At 43.6% G+C, this 21,958-nt stretch overlaps 1 protein-coding gene across 4 annotated transcripts in view; it reads left to right on the top strand.

Moving 5' to 3' along the window:
- The window catches only part of LOC410423, a 32,671-nt gene that overhangs the window by 2,958 nt on the left and 7,755 nt on the right, over positions 1–21,958 (top strand). The window contains exons 1-5 of one of the 4 annotated variants that reach the window (XM_026444754.1): positions 19,843–19,986; positions 20,266–20,480; positions 20,638–20,858; positions 20,969–21,191; positions 21,732–21,897. In XM_026444754.1, the coding sequence (XP_026300539.1) occupies positions 19,926–19,986; positions 20,266–20,480; positions 20,638–20,858; positions 20,969–21,191; positions 21,732–21,897 (886 nt within the window). In that variant the 5' untranslated portion in view covers positions 19,843–19,925. Of the gene's footprint in view, positions 1–19,842; positions 19,987–20,265; positions 20,481–20,637; positions 20,859–20,968; positions 21,192–21,640; positions 21,898–21,958 lie in introns of those variants that run through there. The other 3 variants (XM_026444755.1, XM_026444756.1, XM_026444757.1) reach the window with 3 other exon arrangements.

Consider the following 21,958-nt stretch of genomic DNA (forward strand, 5'->3'; position numbering starts at 1 on the left):
CGGTAACGACGTGTCGTGTATGCAATACCGTAGCAGTGAAAACGCGGAAATCCTTTGCATACTTTTTGAAGATTGAAGCCTAAGAGGACAGAGATCGACCACGCCACTTAGCCAATGCTAATTCGAGCGTTGACTAAAATCGCTTCGGCTAAAAGGGTTAACGATAAAACGTGCCAATTTTCTCGCTACGTCGTAATTCGTGCTGTCAATAATATAAGCACGAATTCTAACCCATCCTATTCAATCCGGTGATAAGCTCGTCGGGCCACGTCCGATGAAGCTATACGGTCTCGACCTCCTTCTTCCTACTCTTATCAACGTATGCATACGTTCACACCGTCTATACAGCGAGATTAGACCCGTTAAACTTTCCGATTTTGAGAATCCTTTCTCTCTTGATCGTTCTTCTCTCTCTCGTTTCGTATCCATAATTTTTTTCCGGATCAATCGTTTTTGGAATTTCGTAAAAGTGGTCGAAAAATATACGGGTTTAACAGCTAGATAAGCCGCGGAGTCGGGTAAACGAGCTGACCCACATTGTCGAAGAACCGTTCGTACGAGCAGGATGTGTACGTGTTCAGTGAACGTTCGTATGCACCGGAACACTCGCTCCGTTCCGTGACGACAGAATGCATCAATCGAGAAAGGCCCTTTCCGTTGCCCCGCTCTCTTGTCACTTCCACGCAACGATAATTACTCATTATCGATGGATTAAGTAGCCAGGTTGATTATTTATCCATCCAATCTCCCCTATTTATAAATTTATACATTTTTCGAAACATTTTCGTCCACGCTCGATCGATCGATTAGATTTATCGTGCAACGATTCATTCCCTTTTTCTCTTCACATCGAATTCTCGCGGGAGAAAAGGAAGAAAAAAAAACTCGTTCTTCAATCTCGTAATCGAAACTATTGAGAAGAAACTGTATTCAACGTGCACGAATAGTTCCTTCGCATCTAATAAAATAATGACGGTATCGTGATGCGGTCTGTTATAATTTTACGATCTTCTACAACCAGCCAATGACTCATCTCACGGCTAATCGCAACGGGCTCTAAAGTTTCCTTTGCTTGCACGGCTCGACTCTCGGGAGAGTGCGAATAACCACATCTTTGACACGTTCGTGCATCTTCTTTATATCTATATATACATATATATATATCTACGTTACGTATCACGTACGATCTCTCGATCGTATATTACGATCCTAATTAGTTCCCTCGATCGGGGAATTAAGATTCGCGAATCGTTTCGAGATCGATCGAACTCGGCTCGTTCACTCGTCTTTTATATTCAACCAGTTTCGTAACTAATCGGTCCGCGCTACGCGCGTTGTCGTTGACAAGACATAATACCACGATACACCACCTTATGTAAGCCCGATACATGCGAGATAGAAGATAGCAATGCACGTGTTATCCGAGAGACGAGACCGCAGCCTTGTTCGGGGACGATGCAACTGCATTGCACCTTGCCCACATCGCGATATCGCTTCTAACTCTCTCTCTCTCTCTGGCCCGCTCTGCTCTCCCCGAGTTTAGCTCAGCCAAGGTTGATGAGTGAATTTCCATTCCATTCCGAACGGAAATCCTTCTCCTCTCGAATGATTTCGAGGAAAACTCGGTGGGCTTGGCTCGATTGTGAAACGAGTAGAACACGTTCTACTTTTTCTAATTGTTCCTCCAACGCCTTGGTTTTCTAACCGTTTTCCCCGATCGACGAAAACAACAATCATCGAATCATCGTTCGAGAGAAATAATAATTCTTCTAATTACATTTCGAAGTGTAAGGCAGGCATTTTTAAGGAAGCGGAAAGTTTCGAACGAATCGAACGTATTACGGTTATTCTTTCCAGCTGTCAGGTATCCAGATAACTATCGGTTTCGCTCGCTTTCACCGCGATTCAATCTGGTATCGCGATAATTATCGTTAAATCACAGATTCGTGAAAGTACCGATAAACGCGTTTGCACGAGGCAAATTTGCTCTCCCTGGATATTCTGATCGATCGGATTTTTTTAAATTCTTCTCGGCTATTTTTTTTTTTTTTATACAGTCGCGAAGCGAATATATTTCGAAGAAAACAGGCGGCCCCACTCCGCGTTTCGTTCGACAGGATTCGCGATAAATTTATTTCGAGTATATCGAAAGAATTCCTTCTTCTTCTTCTTCTTCTCTCTCTTTCTCTCTCTCTCTGTCGGGTCGAGCGTGCAAGAACCTCGGAGTCGCGTTACCTTGAATTTTCTTGCACGTCCGCCCAAAACAGCGCGGTTCATCGTCCTCGGTTTAGAATATGACTCTCTCGCGTTATTTTGACATAATTCGACCGACGCGCGTTTTTTTTTTCTTTTTTTTTTCGTCCCATAAGCGATCGAGGCAACAAAGACCGACCTCGGATCGTTATTCGAAGCCGCTGAAAGTCGCACGTGTTTCTTTGTCGAGTGTATAAAGAACACTCGTGTATATCGTGTATTATTAGGTCATTGACGCGTTGAAGAAGGGAAAAAAAAGAGAGAGAGAGAGAAAAAGGAGCTTAGAAATCATCGTTTAACAGTTTAAGAAATGATTCGTGTGCCAAAAATTCGAGGGGGAGATAGAAGATACGCGTGCCAAAAATATTTCGCCTGTGCTTAACCTTATTTCGGGGGTAAATCTTGGCCTGCTGTCCATTTAAATATAATAAGCGTATATTGCTCGATATCCACCGATTCATTTCGATTTTTCTCCGATCAAACAAGCGAAAGATTTTTAGAAATTCTCGGAAAGGAAGAATTGTTCCCATCCCATCGAAGATTCGCGAAACACGATGTCGTTGCGTTACACGTCGATTAAATAGAAATCGAACGGAATCGGACGATCGGTCGAAACCGGTCGAAATCGTTAACGATAGGCGTGCATGTGCCTGCAATTGCACGTGCAACCGCGAAATCGCAGTTGTGTTGGTTGCATAATATGCAGGTAACCTAGATCTGCACCCACCTCGCTTCCCACCCACCGTCCTCATTACCCCTTTGAGATTCTCTCCTTCTCTCTTCACCTATTCCCCCCCACCCATTCTAGAAAACTCTTTGTTTCGCGTCAAGACGCACTTTTGCACCGGTTTGCACCCGCGTCTCTCCATTTCACCGAATGCATTTTCGCGTAATTGCGTTAACAGGAGGTGGCCAACACCGATCGTTGTTCCCTCCACTTTTTCTTGCTCGACGTGTCGATCTTTCTCCCTCCCTTCCCTTTCCTTCCACGAACGTGGTTTGGTTAATTGGATGACGGAGATACGTTGACTTTTTAATTAGTTGACTTTTTTCCTTTTTTTTCATCCGTCTTCTCGAATCCATGGGGAAATGATTTCTCGCTAAGAGAGAGAGAGGGAGCGCAGCAAGGGAGCTGCATTTAGTAAATACTCGCGTAACTCGAACGCGAGAAAGAGGTGAAGTGGTCGTACGCTGTAAAAAAAGATGCTCGTCGAGCCCTTTTTCCACCCTCCAGCTTTTTCCACCAGAATTGACGTCATCCCCTTCCCCCGCCGAGACATTCGTCAATGTGGAAGGTGCATTGTGTGTCACGACATGTCGTGCAACACGCTAGGCTTATTATTTATTCGCCGCGTAGCGTAAGCCAGGCTCGAAACAACGTAATTACTCATCATCATTCCGGACGTTATAGCGGTCTCCGGTAAAATAAAATCCGAAGTGGTAAGAAATTTTCCTTCTCCCTTTTTCTCTCTCTCTCTCTTTTCTCCCTTTCTACCTTCTACTATTTCGACAACCATCCTACTTCAGACTCGCGTCCTACGCTGGCCTTCGTTCGAGAAAATAACGCAGCGGTGAAAAAAAAAATGTATTATCAGCCTCCTCTGAAATCCTGTTGCCCGAGAAACTTTAATGATACCTATAAATCAGCCCGCGATACCTTCCTGAGGTAATTTAAATTCACGAGGCTGGCTGATATTCGAAGTGTGATAAGTGCACAACGCACAACAAGGAGGATGCTTATGCGTAAGCCCGTGCCAAAAGCAGAACGGATGCGGAGAAAAGAATCCAAAACGACACCTCTGTATCTCGTTCGGGGCCTCGTCTCGGATTTCGATATTGCAGTCTACTCTTACAGCGTTGATTATCATCGTGAAACTGGATAGTCACGGCCTCCACGTGTATTAGAGGTACACACGAAACAGGTACAAGCTTCTTTCCTCTCGAGTTCGCGATCTCGAACTCGAACTGTACTGTAAGTACGTGCGTGCGTGCGTGCGTGCGTGCGTACACGCGTGTGTGCGCATTTCGATTGCGATTCTGGTGGAAACGACCAGGCGCACTATCTTCCGTGTCACAACTCATCGAGCTGTTTGTGTGGGACTCGCGCTATCGCGATAAAGCCACTACAAATATCTTTTTTCCTTTTTTTTATTCCGATTCTAATTGAGAAGACTGGAGGTGGAAACGTGAAAACGAGGCGGAGAAACTGTTCTATATAATCGGTCGGACAGATATCGACTGTACTAAAAATTGTAACAGACACTCCAAGTTCGAGCTCGAGTTTTCTATTTCGAGAGATATTTTATTCTTACATGAAACAGCAAGTTGGATTAATCTGTCCCGTTTAAAATTATTTCTATACGAGAAATTTTACTTATTTTCGAATGATTGGTAAAAAAAGTACGAGTTTAATAATCGTAATATTTTCACTTAATATATATTTTTCTGCGGTTAATTAAAACGTTCCCCTCTTTTGAAAGGATAACAGTTTAATCTTATTTTTTCGTCTATTTTTTTAAAGAACTTTTCTAGAAAGAACTTCCCTCGATATTTATTTATTAAAACTTGGAGAATCCGCTGTATTATGAATTTATAAAACTTGGTGTATCGATATTCTTTTTTATCCAGCCTCTTAGAAAGAGAGCATCTCTCATTTCCTGCGAGGCAGAAGTATCGTTCGATCGAGCGGTTCTAATCTCGTTAATTATCGCCCTATGAAATTCGATTGGAAATCGAGCGTTCGCTCCCCTGAAAGGTAAACGGGCAACCTGCGGTTTCACAGAGGCCGTACACCTTGCAGCTATCCACGCGGTGAATTATTTCGAATTTCCCTTGTGGGGAACTGCTATTGTCCTACCATTCCCCGCCGCCGCTCTCGATCCAAATTACGAAATTACACGGAGAGAGAAAATAAATTTTTTCGATCGATCGAGTTACGATCAATTCCATCTATAAATATTCGTACGATTCGTTTGATTCTCTCAGCTCGTGACACAATGCTCGGCTAGCCGGGATAGATTCGTCCGTAAACCGTGCACCCCCTTGTTACTTCGGCCAGTCGACCCAGTTTCGTGGCTGTGCTCCGCAAAAGTGGAACGCGGTGGGTCAATCTCGAGAGGGAACTCTCGATTTTTGTAAGAACAGCCGGGTGAAGTGTGTTTGGACTGTCGGTCGGTGGTGCTGAATCTCGAATCTCTGTTTCGTTCGAATATGGAAGTGCGCGACACACGGGAAATAACGAGTGAAAAGATAAAGGAAAGGGAAAAGAAAGAAGAATAGAAAAGGAGGAGGAGGAATTTTGACGATCCTCGTTCCTCGCGTTCCGGCGTTCGATGGGTGCAGAAACGATGCGAAAGAGCGCGCGAGCCTACCGGAAGCGCGAGTTTATTTTTGGGTGGCGTTTGGAAACGTTCTTTTGGCAGCCCGGCCGCGCGCGGACAGAATGAAAAGGTACGCGACTCGTGATGTATTTCTAGCGATCGGCCGTTCGACCGTCTAATTCGACTTCAGCTTTGCCATTGGATCCGCGAGATCGCCACGAGTTAACGAGTTTGGCCTTGTTTTCGCGTTGGAAAAACAGGAAGCGGGCAACAGGAACGGGGATAGGCCGATCGAACAATAAACCGCGGTGCGATACGTGCCCGTTGAGGAGCCACGTTGTAATTTCTTCGATCTTTATTACGTCTGATATCCGCTTGTTCCGTTTACGTAACGGCCAGTTATCCTCCGAGTTGTATGCGTATGTAAGGATAAGATTTAAGGGAAAACGTAATATAATTTTTAATCGTTGGAATTGTTTTATTCCAACTTGTTCGGTAAATCGATCGGTCTGGTATTTCGCTCGCTCGCTCGCTCGGTCGCGTCTCTGGTTTCTTTTCGTTCTGAAAGCATTTTGAAGTCGCGAAACGACACCGCAGCCAGGGTGCGGTTTCACGAGTTAGCAACAGAGCCAGAGCCGTGGCACGGTATCGCTGCACCACGACGTGCATCGTACCACGCACTGACACGTGTGCACTCGTGCAAGCACATTATGCAATCGCGTGCGTCGGTTTTACGCGCAATTCGCAAGCTCTGCCCGCGCGTGGACGCGACGCGGAAGTTGCGGCCAAGTTTGTGCCAGTGTCACCATACGATAAGTGTTCGGGTATCGAACGGCCACGTGATCCAGATATAGCGTGTTGCCTTTCAATTATCATGCATATTTTTCTTCCTCGTAAGTTTCGTATCTTTCGTGGAATGCTGTTTCCTTGAAAACTATGTCTGCCTACCTGTTTTCGAGTCTCGGTTAACCGGGACAGTGTATCGATCAAAATCTCTCTTTCTATATATATATATATATTCGAATACGAGATTTTTATTCGAATACGATTTCGTTCCAACGAAAAAAACTCTCTTAAACGTGTTGGAAATAATTGATTAATGTTTGTGGAATGTTGTGAGAAAAGTGGAATATATCTGTATACATCGATAATTGTCACCAAGGCGAAAGGATATTTCCGCGTGATTTCGATTTACGCAGTTTCACGCGATTTACAATCGAACGGTGTCTCACAGTTGCGTTGTCATCGAGGAGAGATCAATCTAATCTCACAATCGTATCCATATACGCTACGAGTTATTAATGAAGCAACTCAACGAGAATTGTAATTATGACACAATAATATTCTGCGCAGTAATTAGTTATGCCAACGATGAACACAGATTCTGATAGAAACGCGATTCCGACAAACTTGTCTCTCAAACTAAATAATCCTCCACGAGGATTAGCGATTTTCCTATCCCATCCTGAACCTCAATAAAATTTTCCCCTAATTCTCGAGGCCGTTGAATATAAATGGCCATTCGTAACGTATTTCGAAATTTAAAAGTTGCCCAGAGTTGGAAATTATTTTCGTCCGGGTCCCATGTATTTTGTATTCGACTCTTTTGTTTCGATAACGAAAAGTACCGTTTGGTTTTTTCCCCAAATGGCCTTTGTCACTAAGTAGCTTAGAAATGTCTGTTTAAACGGACCTGGTAATTCGTAGCACCTGGCTGCGAGTGAAAGGACACTCAATTGAGAAAGGATTGCTTGTTCCTTTAGCTCGGGTTACGGTTATCGCAATTCGGTTGAGCGTAGCGGACAGAAGAACCCAGTGGCTCTTTACTTTTGCTAACTTGTCCGATGCAACCGGTTTTCAACATGTTGCGCCCGTGTCGAAAAATACCTTCGCTTTCGTGTAAGGTTACGAGCCATTTCATGGAACGGCTATCTCGATCGTTGTGATCGCCAATTTTCTTTTTCACTTCGATCTTTCCTCTCTTCTCCGATCCGATAAAAATTATCTTCGTCGAGAATTCGTTGGTTTCTTTGCGGGAGGAAATTGGATGAAACGTTTTTTTTCTCGATGGAAGAAAGATATAGAATGGGAGAAGAAGCAGAATTATATTTAAGAGATTTTCGTGCACTCGATCCGCAGCTGGCGGATCGAACACCTGGTCAGAGTGAAAGGACACGAGTTGGAAAACGTCATGAAACGTGCCGCAATATCGTGACGATTAGCGTTTGGCATGGTACCAACTGGAATGTCATTTATAAAGCGACATTTGGTAACTATTCCTAGCAGTTACGACGGTGTGCAATGGTGGCATCGCTCGCGCGATAAATTCAAGGGCGGTACTATTACTACTACCTGGAGAGGTAGTAAAACGTCCGATAATAAAATTACCTCTGTTCCTTCATTGTTGTTTGAAAAGGCTCGTTACCGTTATGCTGTTGAGTGAAAGTGCAATTTGTCCTAGGGATGGTCAGATGGAACGATAAAATAAAATTCCTTTCCATTTTGACCTTGTAAGCTTTGCTCCACACCGTCGAGTAACGATCCGGAATTATCGAGGAAAATTAAGCAACGACTTTTTCAAAAAAATACGCTCGATACGATTATCGGTCAAGGATTTTTATGCTTCAAAATTACTTTAAAACGATTCTTTTTTTATTTTCCTTTTTTTTTTTTAGATTTTTCCTTCGCGTGATAAATGCAGCAAGAGCTCTGGTCAAAGAGGCTCGCTCTCTCTCTCTCCCCTCCCCTCCCCTCCCCTTATTTCATTGCGATGAAGTGGTTCAATGGAAAGATTGTTCGGCATTGTGCTTTCTTCCGAAAATAGTCTCATGGCCAAAGGGTTAGTCGACGGTCTTTGTTCCCTTGGTGGGAAGCAAGTCGCGAATCGAGCCATATGGCACGAGAAACGGCAAGCCATTTTCGTTCCAACCTGGAAATAGAACTTTCGATATTTCGCACGTGCGCTCGCTGCAACTCACACGGCGTCTGCTAGTGAAGCGACACTGCGCATGTACGGACAGTCAATCAGCTGTTCGACGCCATCTTTTGCTCCCAGCTGAGGCTGCTCGACGCTACGCTCAGCTGACCTCGTCGCTGATACGAGCCCCCAGTACAGTCAGGATCGTACCTAGCTAGGGTCTGGTTGGGTCCCCTTCCATGTGTTCTGTTATATCCATCTTTCGAATCATTTCGTCATTTTTTTCTTTCCTCATCATTGCATAAGGTAACAAGCATTATTTTTATTTCTTTATTGAACATTTTTTTTTCTCTCTCTCTCTTTCCATTATCGATTGAAAGAAAGAAAAAAGAAAAAAGTTCGCATTTCCACGCAAGATTCCGCGGGACGATAAAACAATATAAAATCGATGTAAAATCAAGTAAGACGTTTAAAATGTCAGCCGCAAACGGCGGTCAATCGTGAGTATTCGTGTAACAAGAATCCGAAAGCGATAAATCATGAGGTCGTAAAGTCGCATCGATGGTTGGTTTATTACGACTAGACAGAAGTTTCATTGTCGTTTTTCTTTCTCGGGGAGAGGAAGAGAAAGAGACAGCGTATTTACCAGAGCGAATTTATTTACGCAATCATTTTACACACGTTTTCCCCTCCACAAACGTACGTTTTGCGTACGCGCGCACGTTTTCCTTTCCGAAGAAAACGGATAGATTATAATCTAATCGCAACAAACATTTTTCCACGCGAAAGAAAATTCGCTTCGCACGCGTTCGTGAAATCATTTCTCGGCCGATCGAAGAAGAGAACGAGAGTGTGAAATGTTCGTTTTTAGGGCCGACACTGCGTGCAACTTCACCGTGTGCAACACGGGACAAAGAGGCCTCGACCCGGGCAAGGGAAAAAAAAGGATAAAGAATAGAGGCGATGTGCGAGCAGAGTCGATAAGTCAGCCGACGCGCGTGTATCTACTATTCGATCGATAAACATTAGCCTTGACATGATATCCAGAGGACCGCTCTTTCACCTCGCCTCTTTTTACTCGGCTAGCTCCTACCTCCGCCGCCGTTTCTTTTCCCAGTTAACACCGGGACATGTATCTCCGCGCTCATCTTTGTCCGCGTCTCGTCGACTCTCTTGACTAATCAAAATTTTGTATCCCGATCGAAATTTTGACCGAGCTATATTATATTTTGGGGGGAGGGGAGAGGGATCTTATCTCGACACGAAGTGGAAAAATGGATAGGACGCGAAATTTTCATCAATAATTGGGATTATTCCGCGTTATTCCGTAAAAGTCGGATCGAAAACGATCGTGTTTGATCGCGGCTGGCGATTATATAAATGGAAATCTAGTACGAAAGGAAGCTTGAGGTCTCTACTCTCACTGTTCAATTATGTAATTTCCCTGCTCCTCGGTTCCACGATTTTTCACAATTAACATTTTCAACTCGGAGGAACGGTGATTACGCACGGGTCTCCCGGTAAAACTGGTCGGGGAACTATTTAATCAATTTGTGTTGATGGGATTGTTGTTGATGAGAGATTTCATGATCTCTTAATCTGTTCGGCCGAGTATTATCGAATGTATCTCGTGCTCGTTTTAGAGGAGCGGTGGAACAGCTTTAGAAAACGAAGACGTGCCGATTAGACGAGCCGCGTGTCCACCGTGTCTCTGGAAATAGAAATAGATGCTCGCTCGAATCGCTCGAATTTCAATGTCCCACCGAACACGCGCGTTCCGCGTTTGTAACTCGATAACGGGGTTTCCGCCTTTTAACTTTTAACGCGCCTTCCTTCGAAAATCGATCGAAAGAAAATCGATCCACGCCGGAATATTCCCTCCCGTGGAATTTCGAGGGTGTATGAATTTTGGTGTCGGTATATAGGTCTCATCCACTAGGCTCGGTTTGCTTTTTCAGCACAGATTTCACTCACGGCTGTTTAATATACATGACTCCGTGTGTGCAACAGCTGCACACGCGAGACCCTCTAACGCTTCTGGAAATAGAAAGTCATTCGCAAGGTGGATGGTTAAACTATTGTGCCATTAGACGCTAGCCAAAGTGCAACGCGATTCTCAATTTGTCATTAGCTGGCATTTCGCGGATGAAATTTTCCCGTTACGCAACGATTCACCTTCTCCTCCGTCCGATTCCTCGATTTTTTTCCCCCTTTCTTTTCTTTCCTTCCTTCCTTCCTTTCTTCCTTCTTTCCTTTCTGCTCGCAGCTTCGCTTTCGAGCTCGAGCGAAGCAACCACGAAGAGAAGAAATCCTTCTCGAGCGAGAATCTCTCTCTCGTCTTGGGCTCACCCCAAGCGCGATTCAACCTCTCCGAGCAAGTGTTCCCCCAAGAGTGCATTGTACTTTGTCCTCCTGGTATCTGAACCTTTCCACTGTTTGCAATTGTGGCGAACGAAGGCCGACCGTTCCCTGTAATAATATCTCGCGGACGAACATTTGCGTTTCTTTTCCCTCGTTATCGCGGTCCCGTCAATATTAGACTTCTTTTTAACGTTTATTTATATCTCTGTGTACGACCATTAGGAGGGATCGAGGGAGGGAGGGGGGAGGGAGAAGAAAAATTGTTAACACCGAAGCAACATGAATCACGATTATCAACGCCTGAAGTTGATTGGTCCATGATTCGTGGAGAAGGTGGGGAAAAGTTGGCCGTAAAGGCGAGGTAAATTGCGTAAACGACGATTTCCCCCGAAGAGGCGGAATATAATAATATTATAATGGAGACGAAACTCGGTTGCAGAGCGGAGGCTGATGTCTTTCGATCGTTTGGTACTAGGCTCGCTCTCGAAACCCACACTCGGGGTCCCCGTATATACGAGTGTACGCGTATGGTGTGGGTCATAAACCGCATAACGAGGGAACCATTTAAGCATCCGATCCGTTCTGACAGTGGAAAAAAATATTATACCCGTAAAGATTTCTTTCCTTTCGCGTCACGTTCGGACATCGACGGCGGATGGGGCGGCGAATCGAATAGAGAGTAAATCGGAGAAAGAGACGGTCGACGTGTCCCGTTAATTCTTCTAAAAATCGAGATCTCTAAACAATTTTCTTTCTAAAAGGAACGATGCGCTATTTGCCGAGATTATACGTGCATTATTACGCGTCACGTACGTATTTCCGCGCAAACGCAATTACAATACGAGTATAAATTTCGCGGCAGGGAAAAAAAATAATAGAATTCCGTTATCGAAGCAAGGACGTCTCGTTATCTTTGAACGGTCTGTCTGATTGTCTTGGCTTGCTCGATCGCGTCAAAATAATCGGGACGATGATCGGATGATACGGATTATTCTTTGCGTAATCGATCTATAAAAACGATGCGTGTTTTTATTCGGCCGACGCGATACGAGACAATATCCGATATCTATTCTCTTTTACGAAAATAACGTATCCTCCTCCTCCTCCTCCTCCTCCTCCTCCGTTGTTATTACGTGTCGCATCGAGCGAGGAAAGGAAACGAATGGAAGAGAAGGGCATCGTTATTTGCACAGAGCAACAAGAGGCAAATTGGTATAATTAAGTTACACGCTACAGGCTGTGCGCGTCACAATTAAATATGGAACGAAATTAAATTCATCGCGATATTCGATAATGGCTCAGATGCAAGAATGGTTCCTTTTTAACTTCTTTGGGGGACCTTATATATATATATATATATACCTCGAATAAGAGCTTAAAAAGATTAAAAAGATTATATTAAGAGCGTATCTCTCTCTTTCTCTCTGCATTGGTCAAAACGAATCGATGTGCTCGGAAAGAAACGAGTTGGTTTCGCAATGGTGGAAGCTAGAAAAGGGGCGAGAGTGGAGATTTTTCGAAATCGAAGGGAAAAAAAAAGTAGAGGCTAGGAGTTAATTGAGGATCGAGCATCAGCAGATGCTTTCGAAAAGGGTCGTAGGTTCCCTCGATTTTTGTAGTCCCTTTAAATTTGTTGTTGTGTCACGTCCGCAGCCACGGTCTTCTATATCCCCCGGTGCACGTGACGAAAGAAAACAAGGTGCAGTCCGGCCGGTGCAGCGGGTTCGAGGTTTCCTGAACGGTTAGTACACGTCTTTAGGGACGAGCTGTTCGCCTGCACCGGGAGGCAATCAATGGAAACGCGCGCTCCTTGTTGACAAGTCCGTTTCTCGATCCATTATTCTCCATAAAAGGGGTTACATTTTCGCAACGGTCGAAATTTTCGCCCAGGGATTTCGAGTGTTTCCGCTTCGGACGAGGGGGCACCCAGCTCCGCCATTGTCTTTGGAAGAGCTACGAAAAAAAAAAAAAAAAAAGAAAAGAAAAGAAAGAAATGGATTCGTCACTCACCGCACGCGTCGTTTTTATTACGCAACCGCGACGAAACCGTGGAAGGTAGAATTAATTTCGTCCGTTCGGCAGAAACGGTTTGCTTCGCTCGAAATTCTATATTACACGCGCGAGATTTTCCTTTTGCAATTTTTTTGTTTCAAACGCGAGTGAACACTTCCTACGCCGTTCAATCCGTTGCAATGGTTATCGACAGAGAATATTGCGACTGAGGAAAAGGAAAAAGAAAAAAAAGGGGGGAAAAGAAAAAAATGCACGCGAGTGTGGGTAGATTGCACAATTGTTTTACGAAGCATGAATTTATCGTGCGGCAAAAAAGAAGAAGCGTAAATGCGGTCGGAGAGGTGCTCGTAATTTATGTTATCGAATGGGAAGAGGCGATAACTGGTTTCAAGCTTTGAGTAATGACCGTGAAACCGTGATGGGGATAAAAAGAAGCTTGAAGCAGAGAGACGTAGAATCGAGGATAGGCCAATCAAAGGAGGGTATCGGACGATTGTAAAAATAATATCAGAATTTAAGGAACGAGGTCAGTTCTTGTTGTTCAATCAGTCTCAGGATTTTATTCCCATATATAAATCGTCGTAACGGAATAATCGTCGAAGACAACGTGATAAATAACGATTTATAATCGCGACTATATCGCTTCGCAACTTCATCAATCTCTCTTGAAAAGAATTTTACTTATTTACTTCTTTGGTTAATTAAAAAAAAAAGAAAAAAGAACGGGAAATAAAATAATAGAAGATTACGTCTTATCTCTCTATCGTCTATTGAAACAGAATAGAGTAGTAGAGAGAATATTAATCTCGGCGATAATAAATTTTTTTCTCTGAATTGAAAATATAAAAATTGGCGAGAGATAGGGGCATTATATATATATAAAGATTTGCCATCCAGATTGCGCAGACTTTTCGATTAATCGAACAACTCGACTCTTCACATACGTTTTCGCATACGTAATCAGGAGTTCTTTGTCTCGTTTGGGTTTTTTCGTTGCCGCCAGGGTTCTTCAACCTTGTGGCAATTCCCTCGAAATTTCGAGGGGTGAGTCGACCACGTCTAGACGCGGCAAAACCGACGACCCTTTTCTCGAAGGACGAAGGGAGAGGGAGGGATACCGATTCGTCGAGGTTTGCTCGAGAGAAATTGCTATCGAGATAAATATTGAAAAATTCTCTAAACTTTTTGAATTAAGATTTTTTTTCAAGAGGGAAATCATCCTCGAAAAACTTATTATTTCTTATTTAGAAGGTTTTTATTGCTTCGAGGATGGCGATTATCTCTCGACGAGTTTTTGTTTATCGGTGGAAAAAGCAATTTCAGGATCGTATTCGATTCCTCAACGCCGGAAACAAACGTTAAGCTGTTAATAGCTACGTTGAAGAATGGCAATTGACCTCGAATATTTCACTCTCGAAACCAATTTCCATTATAGCGAAAGTAACTATCAATAGTATTCATATCTTAATCTACGAAATCGGAGACATTGTTCCATTGTGCAGTATAATTCCAATTCGTGTATTTCAACAATACGAGAGGAATAAAGTTGTTGAAAAAAGAGTGAAAGAATATTCGAATGTTCGGCGCAATTTATTCTCTTTTTCACGGCGGCCAGACACCCATCTTCCTGGTGACTGGATGCGCCTATGGAAATAAGAAAAATCGCAATTTCCAGTTGCCTCGAATCTCTTGGTTCGAGGAGCTTGTCGACGTAGGAAGATTTATAGGATTGCTTCTCGAGACAGTTCGCAATCGTTACCCTTTTCAGCCTTTGCGACTGATTGTACATATCTGTATGTACATATTCGGAATGTATCCAGAAAACGTTCGCATAAAAGAGGATATCCTGTTCATAGCTTGTTCCTAGCTTAATGCTCTTAAATGGAAAATCCGTAAAACATTGCGAAGGAAAGGAAAATCTAAAATAGGGGATTAAAATTTGGGATCCGTTATCCTTCCTTTCGAAGTAAGAAGAATAGGAAATCGTAGGCAATCACCGTAATAGGATTCCCCAGGAAGCGAATAAAGCAAACACAACGAGGAGAATAAAGGAGGAGAGGAGGCGCTTTCTTTCACGGAAGGTGAAGAAGAAACGCTTTTAGATTTTAGTGGAGAGTGTTTTATAGCATTGGACGTGCGTGTTTAGAGGCGTATTGATTGGCGGTTATATCTTAACGAGCTAATTGGTAATGGGCTGTGATGGGAACAGAAGACGGTCTCTTCCCGATCAATGATCCCCTTCATCGAGCGTGTAAACACGAACGATTATAGAAGAAAATTTGCACTTTACGTGCAAATAATGCATCCGGCCGCTGCCCGGTGATAAGCACGTATTGCCGTTTGACAGGGAGAGAGGGAGAGAGCCGCGTTGCGAGATTCTTGGAGCGATTTTCGTAACGCTTTGCCCCCGTTTCCCGAACGATTCGCCTATTCAGGATTATGGCGAGCAATCGTTTGCTTACTTTTTTCCTTTTTTTATTCTTTGATCGATTTAAAAAAATACCTTACCTCCGACAATTCATTTTCACGTGATTGAAATGATGAATTCCATTCAGATTCTATTTGAGAATAATATTATTATTATTTAAGATTTTTGGATGATGAAGACGCATCATCGTCACGGGATCGATAGAAAGAAAAATAGCAATTTCGCAAGAAGAGAGACGATAAAAGAGAGAGGGAGGATATACGCAACAAAGACGAAGGAACGAGTTGGAGGCCTTGTGAAAAAAGTAAACAGGCCGTGAAACGGCGTGCAAGTGGTTGAAATTAATTCCCGCTCGTTTTCTTTTCCTCGATTCTAATTACTTATCCGAGTAATTTCGCAAAAGAAAAAAAAAAAGGGGGAGGGGGGAAAAAAAGGAAAAGAAATTCTTTTCCATGCCTGTTAGATTTCGCGAAAAGCTTCCGGTTCGCGGTGTAAAATGAAAGGGAAACGCGAGCGCGTGGTCGCCTTTGTGCCATTTGCTGCTTTCAGTTCGCACGGAGAGGGGAACGGGAATAAAACAACAGCTAACTCTAGCTAGCTGGCTAGCTAGCTAGCTAGCTAGCGGATCCTCTGCATTTTTTTTTTATATCCGTTGCCAGCTGATAATTCCACGCTTTCCACGTATCCGGTTAAAAAAAACTGGAAACGCCTGTTAAATCGTGGGACATTTATTGCCCCTGAAAACCGTGCTTTCCCGTTAATGAAACGATCGTGGATACTCATACGTTCCCGATTCACGGCCTTGTTTATTTAAAAAAAAACCCAACTGCTTTCTAATCCAACGATCGAGTTCAACTCGCGTGGTGAATTACGCGTTAACAAATTTTACTTGTTCCACGCGTTCGATTATCATCATATAGTAGCCGAAAAATCTGTAATTTCGAGTTTTATTCGCTTTCTCGATTTTAGCCGAATATTGTGATCAATTATTTTGGCAACAAAACACGATTTATTTTCTACGATTAATTTCTGTCCGATTTGAAGAAGAAGAAAGTATTGGATCTCTTTTTTTTTATTAATCATCTCGTTTTTAATTAATTAAGAATTGGTATCTAAAGGATCGATCCTCGTTGATCGATTTATAAATGAGGGAAAAATTGATGGAGAATAGATACGACAAAGAGGTTATTGCTGGTCATATACGGGATAAAATCGTTTCTATGGAAGCGAAAAGAGATACCTTAAAGGAAGAGAGTATTTTACGTCTGTTTTTAATTAGCATAAAAAAAAAAAATCGTCTTAGTTAATAGAATTAGTAAGGTAGGCAACCCTGGAAGCCGTGTAATTCTGTTAATGCGTTTTACACACGCGTTTCAACCTTTTTAAATTTCACGCTTCGTTGTCCTATACATGCAAAAGTTAATGCGCACTTCACGTTATCCCCCGTATTATACTCTGCCTCGTCTTCTTCTTCTTCTTCTCGTCGAGGAAATTCGATCGAGCATAAAGCTCGATATGCGTATATACATATATATATATATATATATATATATTTTGCAGAAGCGCGTTCATTAGAAAGACCCCGTTTCTATAAAAAGAGCCTTGCCCTTATCGAATCGTAAATCGTGGACAAATGAGTGTCAATCCGTCGTACGACAATGCGACGTATCGGAATGTAATACAATAAACCAACAATGGAGGCGAAACCTTCTCCCCTCCCCTTCCTCTTATCTTACGCAGAAGTCGTGCATAAAAGTTCCCAGTACCTTTTTTATTATCAATATCTAGAAACAACGTCGTTCGATCCTTCCCTCCGTCACGTCTGTGCACACTGTGCTCGAGGACACCGATATCTTCGCTTCGAACTAATGTAAGCTATATGAGTAATTCCATCTGCAATATCCGGCATGCGAATAATGATAATTGATAGTCGTTTCGTTACATATAATAAGGAGTTACTCGAAGTTTCTTGCTCGAAATAGAGTCTCGTAAAATCTTCCATACGAATTAAAGATTCACCAGTTATTTCCTTAATAATCCATCCTTGTCAATTTTCGCTCTCGTTTACTTTCTCTTTCTCTCTTTTTTTTCCTCCATCGTCAACCGGTCGAATTCTTTGGAGAATTCCCAAAGATCGAATTTATTGGAAATGCAGGGTAATCGATTAAGAGAAGAGTTTGAATTTTAACATTTGATCAGGGAAATATTCCTGTTACATAATAGGAGACGAGAGTTGGAAAATATGCAATTTTGCCGGAACGATTCTCGGCAGCTTGTTTACTCCATGGTGGATAATAGTGGCGCCAACAGGCCGATGTTTTCTCAGCTGGACCAGCACGGTGCATTCACACCGTGCTGCACCAGAAGCGCATCGCCCTTTCCCTCAGCCTCCCGTGTCGCCGTCCCGGTGCACGGCCTCGTAGCTTCGACGACCTCAGCCTTTTTTTATTCCGCAAGCCCTTCTTCCCCCGCCCGCCTCCCTCTTTTTGCGAAGGTCTTCCTCGAGGTTCGAACGGCGTGCGAACCCTCGACCAAAGTCAAAACCGTTCCCGCCTCCTTTGATCGCGCGATGAAAATTTCACTTTGCCTCACTTTCGGCCTCTCGACTCTCTAGAAATTGCGACCCTCTGAACTGTGCTGTTCGAACCTCCCTCTCCTCTACGAAGTACCCGAGTATACCGCCAGCTCCTCTTTATCATCTTTCATTGTTTGTATCATTGACGAAAAAAAAGGTCTCTCTTCTCGTTCTTCGAACTGGATATATCATTTTTGAAGAATATATAAAATCTTCTCTTCGTTCTCTTCGTCAATCCATGAGTTTCGGAATCTTCTTCGATCGAAACTTGCTTTCGTCTCTCGGTCAAGAGCTTTCCAAGATTCACGGTTTCTCTGCTGGCCAACTTATTCCCCCGGATTTGCTCGAAACTAATTATACGAGAAAACTCGGGCTGGCTACACTACTAACAGGATTCCAACTAGCGGATTATCGACTCTGTGTTCTCTCCAGACTATCTGACGACGCGATTAAGAAGCGGTATAAAGCAACTTTTTTTTGATCGCAAGTGGATTTAGACGATATACCGGTATCGAGATGAAGATTTTCTTTTTTCTTCTTTTTTATTCCAAGCTTCGTCCTTTCGATCGATCTTCCTTCGATCGATCCGGATTTACTTGTTGTTTGCTCGATATGCGATATCGTATCTGGATCTGGCGGAGAGGTTGCCTCTTAATCCTTGTGGGCCGTCCTCTCTCAAAGGACTTTGCCAAGGGTTGCGAACTTTTTGCGCATGACACCCGAGTACGATCACCCTCGTGGAGCCCCACAAGCTCTCTCCCTCGTGCACAGACCCTCGACACATACGAGTCGAGGCGAGTGTTGGAAGGCCGCGCTGTTCTTTATTCAAATTCCTCATCGTGGCCGCACGGAGTCGAGCCTGCTCTTCTGCCTCCCGGCAACTTTCCGCGTCATCCCGATCGCGAAATATCCGAAGTGCGGTTTATATACCGTTTCCTCTCTCTCTCTTCTGGAAGTAGCAGTGTACGCGAGCAATCCGCGTGAGAAAAGGAGGAAGATCGTTGGTTATTAAGTGTTATCAGAAGAGTTTTAACAGATTGTAGAAGGTTTGTCGATCTCGATTTAATTCTCAATCCGCCGAATTTTCTCGTTTATCTTCATTCTTCGAGGAAAGGATCCTCGAAAAATCTCGTTCGGATCTTATATAAATTTTGCAAGGAGAAGGGGAACACGTTGCTGCAATTTTCGAAAATTATAGTAAGGGATCTTGAATATTTGTCTGGATTTCCTCGTCTCTCGAAATCGTTCCCCGAGAAAATTTTCGCGTTTTCCGTGGAAGGAAAGGAGCGGGCAGGAGCGCGTTTCTGCGTTGGCTCGCTCGAATGCTGAAACGGTTGGAGAAAAGCGGCGAGGAAGCCAATCCGGTTGGTCGCTTTCGCCGCATATGGCGGCGGGCAAAGTTATAAATAATGCCCATCGCCCTCCTGCGTATCCACCTTTACATAATGACCGGGAGAGGACGAAATCTTGGTTCGGGTGAAGAGAAAAACCGTGGTGGTTATCGACGATCGTCGTGCACGGCCGATATCTCGTGTACACGACCGATTTCCAGCCTCGGATGAGTCTTTTCACTATCTTCCTTGCTTGTTCTTCTTATCGATTATTATTATCTTTCTTATTTACTCGAGAGAGAGAGAAACTTGGAACAATGGGATCTCGTTCGAAAGAAAGGTTCGAAAGCTTCTCCCTTTGTTGTTCTCTGTGGACTTTGATAAAGTAGAAGGAGGATTCGGACAGAGCGATGAATCAGCGGGGGCGAAAGAGCCGTGAATAAACAATTTTGTCCGTGATTCACGAAAGAAGGAAAAATGCGAATAAAAGTTACGAGTTTAGGCATGGGGATTTTCGTTGGAAAAATCGGCACGGAGAGAGCGGCAAAGTTCGTTTCCTCCGATAAAGACGCCGCTAAAAAGAAAAGTTACAGTACCTGAACAAGCGTTCGAAGCATGATACGTGGCGGTGGTGGTGGTGGTGGTGGTGGTGAGCTTAAGATTAACGATAGCGGAGGTCGTGCGCGAATCGTTCCAGTTTTCATTCCCCCGAGAGCAGCTCTCGAAAATGTCGACGATCCTGTTGCAGTGCGTTGGAAATTGCTTCCACAGAAGGAGAATGCGCACAGGTTCGTGCTCGTGCCAGTTTCGTCCCAGGGAAATTGTTATTTTAATTTCAGTCGAATTATTATAATTATTATTATTACTATTATTATTATTATTATTACTATTATTATTATTGTTATTGTTATTGTTATTGCTTTCTTCCTTTGTCCGATGGAATTCTTCTTTCTTTCTTTCTTTCTTTCTTCTTTTCTCTTCGCAAGAGAGGTTCAAAAACGCGTAAATAAAGAAATTTGGAAAAATTTTATTTTTACTACAACGTAATTTATAATTTACATTTGCAGGTATGCACTGCCTAGGCGCGGTGACAGGAGGCATTCCCAGCCCGAATGGGGTTGGCGGTCGGGGTGGCATTCTTAGCATGTTCCGAGCCCTTGGAGTCCTAGTGTGCGAGGGGAGGATTCAGGGCCCTCCACGTGGTTACAAAGAGGGCCCACATTGTGCAGCTCCTACGCAGACGGTGCCTAACGACCATGTGTGCGAGGAAGATAATTACCTGGTAACAACAGAAACGGCTGTTGCAATCATTTTTACAAAAATATTCCTTTGTATTTATATCGAAATTAACGCGTAATTTAAATTTGCGCAATTTTTCACGTTTTTTTTCTTTCTTTTCTCCCTCCCCCTTTCTTTCTCTCCACGCGATCCATGTGCAGTGCGATCGATATCTTGTGCTGGTCCGAGAGATCGCGGACCGTGTTGCAATCGGCTCGTTCCTGTGCATCGAGGTAGTGTTGTGCAGCAACTGTCCATGCGGTTTGGCGAAATGCACGAACAAGAATCCGATCTGCACCGTGCCGTCCTTATCAATTTCACCATGGCAACAAGCGTCGGAGATGCTGCTGGAGTATTGGTGTGTTTGCGTCGTTCCTAGCAAGTGAGTACAGAGAAATTTGTTTTTTCGAAAGATTGTAAGTGCTTTCTTCGCGAATAAAAAATTTTATTCACGAATTTTATTTTATTAACGAATGAATGAATGGTGTTCAGGAGTCCAGAGACCATGAACTTCTATGGATTATATCAGGCGGTTCGTTCGCGACTTCACTTCAGCCAAGTCGCTGCTTGGTGGTCGAGGAGCAACGGTACCGATCCCAGTTACATCGTGACGAGAATGGTGCCCTACAACGAAGACAATCTGAGAAAGTTTCGCGAAACCCCCGTGGAGCACACGTTCCCTTTGGCCGGCAACAGTGATGGAAATTCCATAAAAGTAAATCAAATTAATTAAGTTATCGTTTCAAATTCCGTCCGGTTACCTTAAAAGCAGGAACATTGTCGTTTATTGGGATTATTTAACGGAATCTTTTTCCATTTATATATCCTCGTTTCAAAAAAAAAAAAAAAAAACTATCGTATTTGTCGTTCAAATTCTTTGAAAAAAAGAAAAGAAAAGAAAAGAAAAAGTATTCACATTAGCTGAAAGCTCTTCACGCGAAGATAGATGCTCTTAATTGATCCAAGGATTTCCTGGCAAGCAACAGCTCGCTGGGAACGCTCGAAACGATGCGTTTCACTTGAGATAAAGGCGAGGTCAATGTTCCTCGAACTGTCCATGTAATTCGCATGGTGGTCCTCTCGTCCACGTTCTCGGAGTACCCTCCATATTCTGGTTCTATTCTGGTAGTTCGAGGACACTAACGAATGCCTACTTTTAACCAGCAGATGAGTCACCGGCTACCCAATCTCGTTCCGAGTACCGCGCACTACTGCATTTAATGGAGCTGAAGAGGATTTCTCGTGTAAATTTTAGGTCACCGTGTGGGCACTGCCGAGGATGGAGGAGGTGCCGGTTCTCACCTGCCCGTTGCACCCGATCAAAGAGAAAGACGAGGAGGGTGTCGCGAGGGCTTTGACACCCACCAAGGCTATCCCGGTTCCCAGCGCTCCGCAAAATCCTGAAGGCCTTGTTTTGCCTGGTAATCAGGGCAATCTTGATCGAATGCTATGTTTCCGTGTTTCGAGTATCAATCCTCACCT

The sequence above is a fragment of the Apis mellifera genome, linkage group LG13 (assembly GCF_003254395.2).
Source record: "Apis mellifera strain DH4 linkage group LG13, Amel_HAv3.1, whole genome shotgun sequence".
Taxonomy (NCBI): Eukaryota; Metazoa; Arthropoda; class Insecta; order Hymenoptera; family Apidae; genus Apis; species Apis mellifera.